General features: G+C 36.8%; 4 protein-coding genes across 7 annotated transcripts in view; 2 read left to right on the top strand and 2 right to left on the bottom strand.

The window, feature by feature from the left end:
• The window catches only part of Tpnt (troponin T, skeletal muscle), an 84,967-nt gene that overhangs the window by 46,360 nt on the left and 22,129 nt on the right, over positions 1–16,478 (bottom strand). The window lies entirely within an intron of this gene.
• LOC143422284 (NADH-cytochrome b5 reductase 2) lies at positions 218–3,032 on the top strand. 3 transcript variants are annotated; one of them, XM_076892832.1, is made up of 5 exons: positions 234–383; positions 967–1,284; positions 1,751–2,083; positions 2,166–2,354; positions 2,556–3,032. In XM_076892832.1, the coding sequence occupies exons 2-5, from the start codon at positions 1,264–1,266 to the stop codon at positions 2,937–2,939; spliced, it is 927 nt and encodes a 308-aa protein (XP_076748947.1). In that variant the 5' UTR covers positions 234–383; positions 967–1,263; the 3' UTR covers positions 2,940–3,032. The 3 variants fall into 3 exon arrangements, with proteins under 3 accessions (XP_076748946.1, XP_076748947.1, XP_076748949.1); XM_076892834.1 differs by having other exon boundaries at positions 270–383; positions 955–1,284; XM_076892831.1 differs by lacking the exon at positions 967–1,284 and having other exon boundaries at positions 218–383.
• Cct2 (chaperonin containing TCP1 subunit 2) lies at positions 3,349–6,176 on the bottom strand. Its single transcript, XM_076892786.1, has 7 exons — positions 6,025–6,176; positions 5,379–5,688; positions 4,849–5,282; positions 4,686–4,763; positions 4,379–4,603; positions 3,912–4,293; positions 3,349–3,836 (listed from the first exon to the last, which is right to left on the bottom strand). The coding sequence occupies exons 1-7, from the start codon at positions 6,025–6,027 to the stop codon at positions 3,664–3,666; spliced, it is 1,605 nt and encodes a 534-aa protein (XP_076748901.1). The 5' UTR covers positions 6,028–6,176; the 3' UTR covers positions 3,349–3,663.
• On the top strand, positions 8,995–16,420 carry Insc (INSC spindle orientation adaptor protein). Its single transcript, XM_076910891.1, has 5 exons — positions 8,995–9,812; positions 10,144–10,497; positions 14,526–14,954; positions 15,016–15,223; positions 15,289–16,420. The coding sequence occupies exons 1-5, from the start codon at positions 9,517–9,519 to the stop codon at positions 16,246–16,248; spliced, it is 2,247 nt and encodes a 748-aa protein (XP_076767006.1). The 5' UTR covers positions 8,995–9,516; the 3' UTR covers positions 16,249–16,420.

Here is a 16,478-nt window from a genome sequence, read left to right as displayed (position 1 = left end):
CTAATTTATGTAATACGTGCATAGTGTTGTGTAAAATGTTAGCTTGCAAAAAAAGATGATTATCTGTACTCGGTCATGTCCTTGTGCTGTAATAATTTCATCATCCATTAAAAGATAACAGTCTAAAAACTGTGCGATCATTCAGTCAAGCAATAGATCGTAAGACGTGTTCTTGTCGAGTTTTTTCTCGTGTTATTTATATTTTTAGCCGATTTTGTTAAGTAATATTTAAAAATAAAACATCGACACATTACGTTCCCGAATTGAACGAGATAACAGGTGGTTACTACATATGATACATACCTGATATCTGTGAATATAGCAGTGTAAATATAACAAGTATTATGTCTGATCAAAAGACTGACGCATCAATCGGATTATATGTGCGTATACGCTATTTAATTATTTATTAATATTAAATTATACAAAACACTATATTATCCTTTCATAAAATCACCCCAAAAACACGGCTACTCCTATATGTAGAACTTTTTGTAAGTTGATTGAGACAAATTTATTCATTGGACACGTATTACTTCCTTTCAGTGAACGGTTTTATAAATATGTACGCAGAATATGTTTAATTCATTACAAGATCACTTTACGTACGCAATATTAATGATAGAGTACACGTTAAATAGAATTCGTTAATTCGAACACCATAAATTAAATTTTTATACTTTCTATTCAATGTTCAATTATTCATATTTTAAATAAAACATCATTATTGTTAAAAAGAAACTTTTAGTCTATAGAATTACTAAAAACTAGCAAATTCCGGGTACATTTTACATTCCATTGTGAATTTCCACGATATATTGAAAATTATATCCATATCGTAGAATCCTCTACGTTATGTCATAGTTTCTAGCAATTATGAAACAACGTAATCTTTCGATGTGTTATCCCTGCACATGTAGGCACATTTTAGCTATAAATACATTGAAATAGTAGAACTGTTCTTAGATCGAGGGAAGTAAGATCTATTTTAAAGGATAGCGCCCTGTGTCTGACCCCGTGTAAAAGCCGGCGATTTCTCGAGGCGTGCGCGCAAAAATTTCTCAGAAGCCGGTAACGGACCGAAAGATTTCCTCTACCTTTTCTCGGTAAACTGTGTACATAGTGGGCTGGTGCTCTTATTCATCTTGTGGATTCTTTTCTCTTCATTTGCCCCACCTTTATTCCCTCGTGTTGTTACGACCTTAGCCTCGTTCTCAGCATTCTTTCAACTGAGGTCGTTACCCACGTGCGAATTGATTTACGATGCCAAACTTACGATCACTGGTAAGTCTTATTCGAATAAAAAAGAATGCTTCCTAAAGGTGAGGGTACGATTTTTGTAACAATGGGCAACATCGAACAAATTAATCCACTGCTTCGATCCTTTTATTATATTAAGAATAACCTCTTGAGGAAATCTATTAATTTTCCAGTTAAATGTAGCAGTAGGAATTAGTTTTGTCGAACCTTTCATGTGTTCGATTCAAGCAATATAGTTGCTAAATAAAGTGCAATTATGTTTGTAAGATGACACGTATGTTTTCATAAGTTACACTATTTTCAAACTTGGATTTTGACTTTCTGTTGCAACTTACAAGTGCGTTTGATTTAATATATTTTTTTTATATGCGTATCCTTATGCTTCCTTCCTTGTTGGATGATTTTGTTTTGTGATTGATTGGTTTAAATTAATCTTATATAAGAATTCTCCACGATGAATCTTAAGTCTTTATATTTTTATTTGCTTCAGGTTGTGCCAGTATTGGCTGCTGTAGGAACTATAGCTGTAATAGGATTAGCAGTGAAATTCTATAAATGTTGGAGTAGTGATAAGAAAAAAAAGTCTCCAATTTTATTGGTTGACCCAGTTGTTAAATATAGTTTACCACTGATTCAAAAAGACATAATCAGTCATGATACAAGGAAGTTTAGGTTTGGATTGCCAACATCAGATCATGTGTTGGGATTACCAATTGGTCAACATGTACATTTAACGACAAAAATTGGAGATGAATTTGTTATACGTTCCTACACACCTGTTTCGAGTGATGATGACCATGGCTACGTAGATCTTGTCATTAAAGTATGTGAGAAACTAAAATATAATTTACAGTTATCTTAATGTAGTAGATTAATGTAGTTTCAAATGGGCAACATATATCTAGGTATACTTCAAAAATGTGCACCCAAAATTCCCTGAAGGAGGTAAATTATCACAGTACTTGGATAATTTAAAGATTGGAGAGACTATTGATTTCAGAGGGCCTTCTGGTAGGCTTATTTATAAAGGCCACGGAAAGTTTTCTATAAAAATCTTGCGAAAAGATCCACCTGCTGAATATAGCGTCAAGAAGGTATGTAATGAATTTATGAATTTCTGTTATGAAATGAAGAAAGCAACATAGATTACATGGTGCTGTTAGATGTACATAAATAAATATTCTAATCTAAACAACTGAGATTAGAATAAATTAAGAAGTGACTACTTAAATGTAAGCTAAAGTAAGTTAATATATTTATGTATATAAATAATATTGTTTTCTTTGTTAATGTAGATTGTAATGTTGGCTGGTGGGACAGGAATAACACCAATGCTGCAATTAATTCGTGCTATAATAAAGGATCCTACAGATGAAACCCAAACTTCTTTACTGTACGCCAATCAAACTGAAAAAGACATATTACTTCGGGATGAATTAGATGATATTGCAAAGAATCATCCTAAAAAATTAAAGCTATGGTATACATTAGATACCAGCAGTGAAATTTGGCCGTATAGTACAGGCCACATAAACGCGGACATGATAAAAGATCATATGTTTCCACCGTCACCTGATACAATGGTACTTATGTGTGGCCCACCTCCAATGATCAACATCGCTTGTAATCCTAACCTCGATAAGCTCGGTTACGATACAAAATTGCGATTTGCGTATTAAAGCAACAAATAAATTTTATTTGTTGCACTGTAGATTGCATTTGGCTTGTTCGTATATACTTCTTAAAAATAAAATTCACAATACTAATTTTGCCACGTACGTGCGCGTCAGACCGTCGAGTTATGTACAAGAATATTCACAATAGCATTTGTTTCAATTATACAAATCAATGAAAAAAAAAACGTTTGTATAATGAGTATTTCTTAAAATATTAAAATATATGTACATTAATGGGTGTGCTTTCTGTTATAGGTCTTTGAGAATAAAGATAAGTGTAATTACATTTTTATTATATAATTCCATATTTACTGTAATGTTATTTATAATGATTTTTCATTGAAATTTTTTATTTTGTATAAAATACCAATGTGTTGCCAATGCAGAATTTTAGTGAAAGACAATATACAGGTTCAAGATATCAAGCATTTATTGATGTTAAACCTATTGTATTGTTATAAAAAATGATGATCACAAATTCTTGCGATTGTTTTACAAATCCTTTCCAGAGTACCCTTTCAAACGATAAAATGCAAGATTTGTAACGTAAAATGATATATATATTGTAGCATTCGAGAAATAATTAGTACGTTGACATCAATTAATAATTGGCAATTAATATTGTTTATTAACAAAACTTGTGAAGCTAAATCGTTTATAATTTGATCGTAATTCGAATCATGAGAAAAGCAGTGCAAATAAAGCAATGAACAATCAGTTCCTGTAATTAACAACGTCCACGATCCTTAACGCGTTTTCTGGGTGCCGCTCGTAAGATATCATCCACGCGTAAAATCATTTCTGCCGCTTCTGCTGCGCTAAGTAAAACCTGCCTCTTTACAGCCCACGATTCAGTTATTCCTAAACGTTTCATGCAACCTATTTTTCCTTGTTCCATATCTATTGATGTATTGAAGATAGAATTAATTATTTATCTAATAAAATAATTGTAAAATTAATGGTGAATAAACATACCGAGACCCATGGTGTTCGCACCAGAATTATGTGCAGCTCTTAACTCGCTAACCAATTGAGCTGAATCGTAACCAGCATTATCAGCAATAACAGTGGGTAACTGTTGTAATGCTCGAGCAAAAGATTCCATCGCAACAGCTTCTTTTCCAGGTGTGGAAGCCGCTGCTCTCATTACGGCGCAAGCCATTATCATCTCGCTACATCCTCCACCGTACACGATTCTCGATTCGCGTACAGTAGCTGATAATACGCAAAGAGCATCGTGCAAAGATCTCTCAGCTTCATCGAGAATTTGCTGAGTAGCACCTCTAATGACTACTGTACAAGCTTCTCCTAAAGGAACCCCCGAAAATCTAAGCAAAGTGTCTTCGCCTAACATCACCTAAAGAGATCAACCAACTTTCAGAAAGTGATACTAAAGAAGCGATTCTAATTAGTGAGAGATACGTGTGCATTAAAACGTATACCTGTTCAATAAGATCACATTTGCCAAGTTTCACCATGTCTGGATTATCAAAAGTACTGACTATCTCGCCACCAGTGACAAGAGCAAGTCGTTCGATACCATCGAAATCGGCATGCTCGATAGCCATAATATTAGCATCGGCAAACAATTGTTCTGGATAATTATAAATTAACTGCCGATTCACGAAAACATTGCATCCATGTTTTACGATTTTCTCAACTTTGTCCTATATTAAATATAATTACCACATGATTTTAGGAGTAATTAAACTTAATTGTTTTGAATTGCAATATAACTAATATTATTACCTTCATTTTTTCCTTTTCTGCAGCTTCTAATTCAGCAATTTTTGCCATTGAATCAACCCTAACTCTAGAACCAAATACCTGTAAAGTAATAAAAATATGAACATTGATAAAAGTTAAAGTTTACATATGCATATTATAGATATTTCTACGTTTTTTTACTTACTTTGATTTTATCTGTATCCATAGGAGTATTAGCTATGAGTATATGCGCATCAGTTATTCTTTGTGGTTGATGTACTCCAGGTTTTTTATCCAGCAAAAATCCCTCATCAAGGAAGGAATCAGCCAAAGTTCCACCACGTTTTTTAATTACTTGAATAGCTGACAGATTCCCAGATCCTTTGAGTCTCAATACAGCATCCACTGCAAGCTTGCTAAAATGTTCTTTATGCTGAGACAAAATTTTTGAACTCAAGGTTGTGCGAGCTATATTTAACAGATCTTCACGAAAACGTTCAGGATCCGCAGAATTATCAGCCGCAGCATTTTTCAAAGCTTCTCTTGCTACTTTAGTTGCGCTTCTCCAACCAGAAATTATGGTTTGCGGATGAATTTTTTGATCAATTAACTTTTCAGCTTCTCTTAATAATTCAGCAGCTGAAATAAGAAATAGTTATATATATATTACTTTCAAAATAATTTCATACTTTATTAAGTAATCAAAAACGCAAAAGTAATAGTAATCTTACGAACCAAGAACAGTTACAGAAGTAGTGCCATCTCCAACTTCATCATCTTGCACACGGGACATGTCTACCAAAATTTTTGCAGCAGGATTATCGACGCCAACATTTTTAAGAATTGTTGCTCCATCATTGGTAACTTGAACTTGTCCTGCTGAACGTCCATGAGCCACCAATACCTTGTCCATACCCTTAGGGCCTAGTGTAGATTTTACTAAGTCACCAATAGCTATTGCTCCTACAAACAAACTCAGCCTGGCGATTTCTGCTTTTTCTTCCTCCGCCTCATTCTTGAGGATCCTGACAGGATTCAGGGAAACCTATAAACGGTTTAATATTAATTTATTGTTTAATCGTGTGAAGTATCACTTAAAATGTTGATAGTACGTAATTACACGAGGATAACAGACTGGAGAGTTACAATTCGCTTACATTATAATAGTATACGCTATGAAATAATTTTTGTAATAAAAATGATTAATATTGTATTAATAATAAAAAAGTCTTTCGATTGACACACGTGCGCCATTTGTCACACCTTCGTATACCGAACCGGGCAATGAAAACTAATTCGCTATCATTCCAATATCTATGTAACGATATTATTATACTACTATTTTGTAACGAGCACTACGAAGGTAGATATAAATAATTACCATTGTGAATCACTGTTAACAGGAAAAATCACAATTTATAATCCTGTAACGATTGTTCAACTTCACTGAAAAGGACAATTATAAGAAAGTATCGGTCTGTAGGTGGCGCCTCTGATTAAAACGCTGAACGCTCCTTCGTATGTTCTGTTCGAACTTTTCGTTCATTGGTCGCTGAAAAGGACTTGTATTATTTTACACCAACCGAAAATCAGTAAACGCTCTGAAGAACGGAAAGTACCACTCATGGTAGTTTAATGGGAGACACCGAGAACCTTCTGATGTGAAGTAGCAAATAGATGGCGTTCTACGCACGAAGAATCGATTTGGTTCCAAATTTAATTCCTTTTATGGTTTGCAAAAAGGTATACTTTTCATTCTTTCTCTCTCTCTCCTTAAAGTAAATTAATATTACAACTTTAAACTTTTAAAATCATCGTGTTATACAAAAGAACAAGTAACAAAAGATGTGTTGGTTCCAACCTGTTGTAGGACTTTATGTTCCATGTTCTAAATTACCGATCGTGCAAGAAAACCATAGGTTTTCTTCTGCCCTCTATACTTCAGAGCGGAGATTTTAGAAATAATATCGAATTCAAACATCAAAGCAAATAAAAACAAAAGGTATGAACAGATCCTCTCTTTTACTTCTACTATTTGATGTTGCATCTCCAACGTTTCTGTGGGTTATTAGTAACATAAAAAGCACGACTGCTAATGTATGGCTTAAGAAAGTGAGTAGATTCACAGAAGTTTTGCGAGGCAGCTGTAACAGAAAGAAAAATACAATTAGAAAATTTGCATTACGTTTATTAACAATAAGCGTAAGTTTATTACATTAGTAAACGTAATGTAATAAAGAATACTTTATAGTAATTGGCATTTCCTCACAGTTTCCCCCACACACGGATATCAAGTTACGGGCTTTAAACTCTACTGAAACTAGTAGTGTACCGCAGTGTTAGCTGCCTAGCTTTCAATTAAATTAGTGTGAATGATCGATACATACACGTAACGTACGAGAAAAGAGCGTCCAAGTCTGCGTTCAAAAATTTAAATTTCACTGACCAATCTGAGCGAACGTGTGCCTGTAACGCGCACCTTCAAATAACGGTTCGCAACCAGCTGTCCCCCATTTCATACGGATCTCCACGTACAATAGGGGTCGTACAGACCCCTTGATGCTTTTGTAGGACGTAGAGCTGCAGACGTTCCCGAGCATATGCGACGTTTCGAAACAATGCTATAGAACACTAGTCGTTACGGAATAAAGACAGTCTGGATTATCGATAACGATGTAACTTACCAACACATCTCTCATCAGTTTTCATCGTTTCCAGACGTATCATTGTGTCTTCGCCATCATCTTTCCCTCGTTAAGAAGACATTCGCGAAGATGAGCGCGCAATAACAGGTTTGCATGCGAAATTAGCCTTGGCATTTCAATAAAGCCTGACATCTTTGCGTTTCAATCGTTTTCTTTATGTTAACGCATATGTATGTCTACTAAACATAGCATACATTTGTACCACTATACGGGTGCTGGATATATGCAAATTAATGATAAACGTGCTTTCTTTCAGTTAACGCCAGTCGGCGAAGAGACTCAAAGTTAGACGCGTGATCGGGAAAGATATATTTTCTTAATTGATCCAGTAACATAAATTTTTGTGCAACGCAATGTCATATATGAGAAACTTATTCTTATACGCATTCGAGAGTTGTCTGCATTTGAAGATTTCCTGTTCAGGAGAACCTATTACTAATAAAAATTCCAGCGTGTGAAGTCATCCGCGAAATGATCGCTAAAAAGGAAGCTTGTGTAAAAACGAACTATTGCGTTCTGTTCATTATTACCCAAGTGATTTAAATCGCAACCAGAAACTACTGCCGCTCAGCCTAATTTAAATATTGTCTTATTACTACAAAATGATCGATCTTAAGTGATCGAATCGCGAGCGCGACTAGTGGAATTGAATCGACGATTAAATTTGTGAAAGAACGCGGGTTAAGTGAATCATTCACGCATACAGTCATGCGGGACACTCATCACTGGAAGCATTTCACGCAGATGTCCAAAGCGGCGCGTGCCCCTCGATTCGATGGTGGTGGAAATGCCTCTTCGGCCTGTTTTTACAGGGGGAATTCGACCCCCACGTGTACACATACAGAAGAGTGATAGGGAACCGGGAGTCACACCTGGCCCTTAAAAATAGCATTGGCGTGATTTCATGATGTACTTCTTCGTGCATTTATCTACTACATCCGTATAATTATTATTATTTCTCTCCCTTTTTAAATATCAAACAACACTAATACATTTTTCTCATTCTTTTAGAATCCTTTATTACTTTTGGAAGCTGAAACAACCTATCACTAAAACAATAACTTCTTAAATCTCGGATCTTGAAAAATGAAAGTGATTTTAAGGATTTGGACGATTATTACCGATCAAGCGGATGCTAACGGTTCCAGTTAGTAGTCAAATAATAAATCTTGGGCACGTATGTACAGGGTATAACAATTATTCATTCTGATCAGTGCTATCGATTATCTTTGTTCAAATGTATAGAATTGCTCTATATTTGGGCACACGAATCGAACGGACTTCCTATTCACGCCACTGCATTCCTGACGAGGTGAGAATGCACCTAGTTACGCTTTGGCGGTTACACTTGGGTCACACATGCCCTGGTACACGGGGGTACACGTACTGGATGGAGGTATGCACCCCGTGGACGCAACAAAAGAGAAGGGGAGGAGCTCTATTTTCATATGAGTTGGCTTACGAGCACGAGGCGGGAAGGGAGCGCGACTTATGGGAGGAAGTCGGAAGCGGCCCGGTCCGAGTCAGTCGTTCGCGAAGCACCAATACGCTTGGATCTATCGATCTTCAAGTGCATCCGATAGATAATCAATTTTACATATAAATTTTGAATACCGTGACATCTGAAGGCTCACAAATATATGCGATGATGTTTAATTGATGGTAAAAAACAATTATTTTAACAAAAGAAATAAGAATTAAGTAAAAATTATATCGAACGTTCTAAACAAGATAGTGCCAATTCTTCGTATTCTTCAAAAGTGAATATTTCTACGTTTTTGATACGTGAAATAGAAGGTTATTTAACGATACAACTAGAAGGAGTGAAGTGAATAAAACGGAAGTGCAAGAAAGGAATGGTATCGGTGTGAACGCGAAGAAGCGATCGGATTCTCCATGGGGGTTGCGACGGACACCATACGGACCTCTGGGCACGCGACCTGTGGGAGGGTTGTTCCGCTCTGCTGAGTCGTGAAACCGCCCCAGCGTGGCATCGCATTATTCCACTGCTCATCCTTGTGGTTACTTTTGCAATAGAACTCCCGAGGAACTCTTTTCTAATACGCTGAATTCATCCAATTTTTCTCGCTTCAATAAACTCAACATTGGACAGTACGAGAAACGAACTTGTAATCGTTGCGAAAGTTGGTCGAGGAAAGCGAACAGAGATGAGCGCGTTTAAGAGACATCAGAGCAAAGTGTTTTGGAGTCACATGGCGACTCAGGATCTAGAAAGTTTGGACCGTTTCGCCACAAGGAGCGATCGCAGTAAGATCAAACAGAACGTCGGCAATAATTTTGGGATCATCGAAGAGGAAACGGAAGATCGATCGGCCAGTGTTAATGACACAAGCGACACGATCGACTCTGTAAATGTAACGGCGATTCGCGTCTGCCCTAATGAAAATGAACATCAGCACTATACAACTACAACAATCCACGAAAAGGACATGATGACTCAGGTGTAAGTGAAATAATTACGACGGGCATTAAATTTCTGACGTTACAAGTTTGCATGGAGGAGCCCGTCCGTTTGTCTATTATCGGCTCTTCTTATCGCGTTGACATACAATGCTACTTTCGTACCGGTATTTTAATTACTTAAATTTCACAAGCACATGATAAGATTTCAAGCATTGCAATTGTTTTAGAGTTGAACTGTGTCACTGGAAGATACTTTGGGCATTGAATCCACATATTTTGTTGTGTTTTCTTCATTGATCTGAGATTATTGTTGTACATATACTCGATTTTCATACATGATTATTCATAATAATTTGTTTTAATGTTTGCAGGGCTACAATGGAGATAAAAGACGAAGATAAAGAGGACGGAAACAATATTGTTGTAGCGAATAGATCGTATAGTCCACTGAGCCAAGATCTTCGAAGCCTAGATTCTGGTTTCTCTGATTCCGAGCGGTCGAATTGTTCGGAACTCTACGAGAACGAAACTCCAAGGCGTCGAAGAAGACGGAAACGAGTGAAAGATCGACAACACGGAACGACGAGGATTGGTGCTGTTTGGCTCCAAGATGAAACTCTGCCGAATCCTACGTACACCTCTACACCCAAAAGCTCTAAAATTTTACCTCGAAATACGGTGGTCCTTAATGTAAATGCCGAAAGAACTGTGTCAAGAACAAAAAGGTAATTTGAACAGAACAAGACTTAAAATAAGAAGTTACATTCTCATAGAGAAAGAATTGCATAATTAAGATCAGATACAGTATGTTGGGCTGATCTGATATATATATAAAAGATTATTTTTTTTATGTTTACTATTCGGGTCAATTTGAAATTTGTATATTATATTTGATGGTGCGTATTTATGAAAAGGTTGAGAACTGAGGTATATTAATATAGTACACTATATAATATACTATGTACCATTCTGCTTAAGAATATGCATACGTTGTACAATTTAAGATGTGACAGCAACTTTTACTTGTTGCTTTGGTGCCCACAACAGCTTCAACGTATTAATATTTATTTAAAGTTTGAAAAATCGTATGAACTATCGTTTATCAGTATTTACTCTCATATCTTTTTCCATTTTACTTAAAGGTGCGGCGAATTTTTTAATATAATTATCTCTCTTATGATAATCGTGCACATATAGCAGTAAATCTTTAATGATATTAAACATGTAAACATACATTCTATAAGTGGGTAAATACTAATGAATGGCAACGTACACACAGCCTGGTATTATGATAGCACGTTATTTGCATAATAGCATGCTATAAACCTACATTCCAACTACAATCCGTATCGTAAAAAAGAAAGAAGAAAATGGAAGATGTGCGCTACACAAATGACTAGTTCACTATTGCAATTGCTTTCTCCATTGAATTCGTTTCAAAAACAAAACATATATTCCTTTGGTTGATGCGTGATCAATAGTCCGACGAAATTAAGGCGTCTTATACCGATGGGCATTATCTCTGAAACCAGGCCGCGCCTTGTAACAGACGATAAGGTGCGAAGAATGTATGTATGTTTTAAGAACATGAATCGTCACGATAAATATCCCTTGGGTGAGCCAAGCGATAGGAATGCAACACGTAAAGCACTTCCCATGTTATTCTTCTGGTTGTTTCGTAAACTCGCATTTACCCCTGTTGAATGGTAGAGTGCCGTGTGCTCGAGTGTGCACGTGGAACGGTCATCATTCTGTAGGTGCATTGGAAGTGGCGCAACTCATCCCTGGGAATATTAAATACTCATTATACGAAACGCGTCGCGACGAAAATGACTCGGCTTGCATTTGATTTATGATGCGAAACCTAATGACTACAATTTGTGCACAATTTGATTGTTGCGGTGGAAAGTTTCACGTGGGATATCTGACATTTTCAAAAAGGTAAAAAGAAATTGTTTCGTACGTTATGCAAAGAAATTAACATACATATTGGCCAATTAATTAATCTTTTTAGCGATTGATTTCAGCAGCCAGTCTGTTTCGTTGAAACATACAACAGAATTAACATAGGAAGAGTAGTTCATTTTCATATACGTACTACATTTGTATTCTAATTCTGATGATTACATTTGAATTTTAATTTTGATTGCTACCTTGTAAAATATACAGAGTAATGTTGGTACTATTTAGCAGTATTGTATTTAAGGATTGGAATAGCAGCCTGTATTTGTATGGAGTCATGATTAATATTCAAGGAAGTTGGTGAAAAAATTGACATGTGCAACGTGTTTTGAAATCTTCGGATCGCTATCCCTTATCGGATATGTATGGATCTTGTATGGGATCTGAATAACGTAAATGGATCAGGCCGGAAAATTCCGTGACATATCATCAATTAACATCGATTAATATACGTTCCAGCATCTACGACACAAATTAAATCTAGTATCTGGTTTAATCTGGTAATCGAAGCAACCGCAGAGCTTCCATTAATATTCAGTAGGTTATCGTAGAGAATAATGGTCGATTTGCACGTTTATTTCGTAACGTTTGCGCTCATGTAAAATTAGCAATTAGAGGATCTCTTTGATGCCTAATATACATTTCTGCATTTAATGGTATAAACTATCGGATTTGCCCAACCCAACGCGTTACGCGGACACATTACGTAAAACAGTCTTGAAAAGGATAAAAATAATGTAATGTTGTATGTATAGTTCCACATTATCGAGATGTCTCATTTTCCTTTTCGTGATTACTCATTTAACTAAATTGACTTCGGTGTTGTTAGCAGTATGCAAGAATCACCTGGCAAGTCACGGATTACCCAAGCCTACTATAGAAACCTACACAATAGATCTACCAAGGATACGGGGCACGTATTTTTTTCGACACCCTATAGATGTACGCGCGCCAGTACGTGATTCAATGCAACGTGACACACGAGGAATACATACGTAAATGAAAAGAGCGACGCTGTTTGAGTCAACCACGGCCCCGCGCGTCGTGTCCCGGTGCGACGACAGCAAACGTACGAAGAATTCCAGCTACCGCGTGGATCGTGTGGTGCAGGTGATGGCTGGCAGCAGCTTAGTCAAAGAAATGGGATTAGTCATCGTCGTCCGTAAGAGAACGATTCTAGTTCCGGAGCTGAACGATTAGTCAATCTTTTGCGTTTGTAATATATCCGCTCCTCTGTCGAACACCTCGATCGTTCTGTGACGGAATTCCGTGCACCTGGCTGTGCGACTTGGACAGTGGTTAGACCTTAACTATGCCGCGGCGACAGTAGTCGAGACTTCTGTCTCGTTATGACACGATTAAGGTACCGTAGATATTCGCCGTTGCCTAGGGTCATCAATGATCCACGATATTTGTTGGATGTTTTCGTTTTTCAAGTTTAGTGAGGATGTTTGATTGATCCTTGGAGCAAATTTGAATGAAGATTGATGGCTGAGGTATTGCAGATTTCTGTACAAGGATGATTCAGTTTCACGGTTGAATTTGCTATTCTGTGTCGTGAAAATTGTCGGTGATACATAGTGTTTGGTGGAAACTGAATTTTTGTTAAACGACGAACAATATCCTCGTATTAAATATTTGAATAATATAATAATATTTGTTACCTCGTTATGGCATAATTGAAACACTATTCTCGTATAGGTCAACAAGCCCCGTAGGTTCCATATAGGATTTCTAAAACTTGTTGAAAATGCTATCGTAGTTAAATAGAGGTTTATGCAGCAGATAAATTATAATTACAAAAAAATTGCGCTTTCACGGTTTCACTGAGAACGTTAAATTTCACGTGGTGATGAATCTACTGCATTAAAATTCGTTGAAAAGGAAAATAATATACAACAGGGATAGGATAAGATTTTTTAACAATTTGACAAATAATTAAAACTGTTCATAACTGCTGATATTGCAATATAAATTGCGCATATGGATGACAGAATTTGACCGATATTAATGGACTGAAGAATAAGGGCATATTTTGCAAAGTGGGGAAAATGTTGTTTATTGTTATGTAATACCGTGATGACGGATGTATTTAGATAAAAATCAAATGCACATCGATTCTTTTAAATGAATCAGTCTCGAGGAATGCAGATCAATGACTTTTTATGATGTAAGTTAGTGCTAATCACGAAAAAGGCTAAAACAATTTGTGAGATGGATCAGTGTTGCATAAATTTCACGGTATACGATTAACGGATACAATTAATTACGGTTTTATAACTGTTAAGATAAGAAATACATGCATTGTAATGATTTCTCAAAGCATAAAAAACTTTAAACGATAGCAATTTCAGTTTTCAAAGGAACGGCTATATCATAACGTTACCTTGATAAAACAGTTTATATTTTATAAAGAAACACTTCGTACATATACTAGTCGGAGCAATTAGATATCAGATTTCGGATATCCGAGATGAAACGCATTACGTATCTATCGTTTGCTTAAGGCTATGAAGTTATTATCCTAATGGATAGCTTAATGAGTGAATGAAATTGTTTGATTAGGCAGTCATTAAGTTGCCTCGAATAGCGCGCATTTCTTTTAAATATTGTAACTTGTCTTAATTGCACATTACACGAATGGGGGCTCGAAAGACTAATGTACATTATATTATTATATTTCAAGAATGTAAAAATACTTTAAATTATTAAAGATATACTAAAAAAATTTACCTAATAAATAAAGTTTCTACTGTTTACTAATCATTGAATAAACTCACTGTTTTTACAGAACGGAAGATGATCAAGTAGACGTTGCAACAATCCCACTGCCTGTTTCATTGGAAGGCGAGTGCCTTGGTGATTTTTTGTATGCGTCTGAGCCACCGGAGGATGCTACGGTATCAAGGAACGCGAACTCGTCGATAGCGGCCAACTTCTCCGAGACAGAGCCACTTTACAGGTCCGCACTACATTCTAGAACTTATAGACAGTCCTCGTCGGTGAGAGCATGGCTGGGCGATCTCGCAACGGAGACAGACAACGAGTGCGGCAACACTTTGCAGAGCAAAGCTCTACCGCGACAGAAACAACGCGAATTTCTAAGTGAGAAAGACGAAATGAACGATCTGAGAACTTTATCGACCTTGGCCACTGCTGCTGCAAACAAACTACTTCTCCGAGCAGAGCAGTTTGATCGACATTATAAATATATTTTCGAGTAAGTAGATTTTGAAATGTGATACGATATTTTAACACTAATGGATCGTGTCTTTTTGTAGCAAGGTGTCGCATTTAGAAGGTGGTAGATCAGAGCAAGAGCTACTACGTGCCATAGAGGAAGATGCTTTCTCCGTGCTTTCGGAGTTGAATGCACCACCTCCGCGTAGAATTCAGCAAAATAGCTTGAAAGGAATCTTGGCACAGTTGGAAAGGATGAAGAATTACGTCGATAGCACCGTAGATACTCGATTGGACTTCTATATTGAAGTAAGATTTAATTTGCATTATGTAATTTTACAGCGACTAATAATTAAAATTGCAACTTGCTACAGAGAGTTGTCAGAGGATTGGAGGAAGCGCCAAAGGACGATATCACGCTAGCTAGAGGATCCTTGGCAGCGTTAACCGCTTTAGGTTTAGCGGGACCACGAGCGGCAAACAGTATTACGAGATGCTCTGGTATTAGGGCACTTCTGACGTCCCTGATAACATCGGTGGATTACATCGCAGCTTCTTTGCGCGCTTTGGCAAGCGTCTGTTGTTCCGTAACGGCGATAAACCAATTCGTTAAAGACGATGGTCCAGAGATACTAACAGATCTACTAGTCACAGAGAACACATCTGAGAAAGAGAAAATGGAGGCTACAGCGTTGCTCGTACAGATCACTGCTCCATGGGTTAATGCATCGGGTCTGCCATACTTGGAACCTTTTATAAATGATCTTATACCGCCGCTGAATCATTTAGTCGAAAATACCAACTGCGGGCAAACTTTATTGTTAGTCGCAGCTGCGTTCAATCACCTGTCCAAATCCAGGAAGTGTGTTTCTGTGATACTGGAACACGACACGGTTAAAAAGTTGTTGAGAACTGCGAAAAAGTCAGCTGGAAGAAATGTTTGGCTGATGGAGCAGGTAGCAGCTCTTATCAGCGAGCTGGCACGTATTCCTGAAGCTCGAAAACACCTGGCGGAAGCCCGTGCCTCTATTGCGTTGGTTTCTTTCCTTAGAATGAGACCTCCTGGCCTGGAAAATGCGTACAGACGTTTAGAAATCACTGCCGCTGCAGCACTCACTAGACTTTGCGTAGACCCGGAAATTGCAAGGCAAGTAGTCGCCGTAGGGGGCGCGGATTGTCTTCCATCTTATAAGGCTGAAGATCTCCTAACCGAGGATGAGGAACAAATTGAGGCTGGGTTACTAAGATACACAAAATCCTTGAGAAGAGCATGTAAAAGAGCTGCGAAGCAAATTGATATTGCGAAGGCTACTGACTATAGTAATTTAAGTTAAAATTAGTATGAAATATTGTGATTGTACATATGTTAAATATATTTAATATGATAAAGAAATTTTATGTGTAAATTATGTGCATTTATAGATTAAAAAATATTATATATCTAACATATATTTGCAGAACATGTATATAGAAATGTATATCATATTATATAAAAAACAATATTTACTTAGAATACAAGTAGAACACAAATATATTTTCTCTTTCTTTCATTATCGAAGTACCT

Source organism: Xylocopa sonorina, chromosome 3, assembly GCF_050948175.1.
Source record: "Xylocopa sonorina isolate GNS202 chromosome 3, iyXylSono1_principal, whole genome shotgun sequence".
Lineage (NCBI taxonomy): Eukaryota > Metazoa > Arthropoda > Insecta > Hymenoptera > Apidae > Xylocopa > Xylocopa sonorina.
The sequence above is the reverse complement of the archived record's forward strand: the minus strand, read 5'-3'. Positions and strand labels throughout refer to the sequence as shown.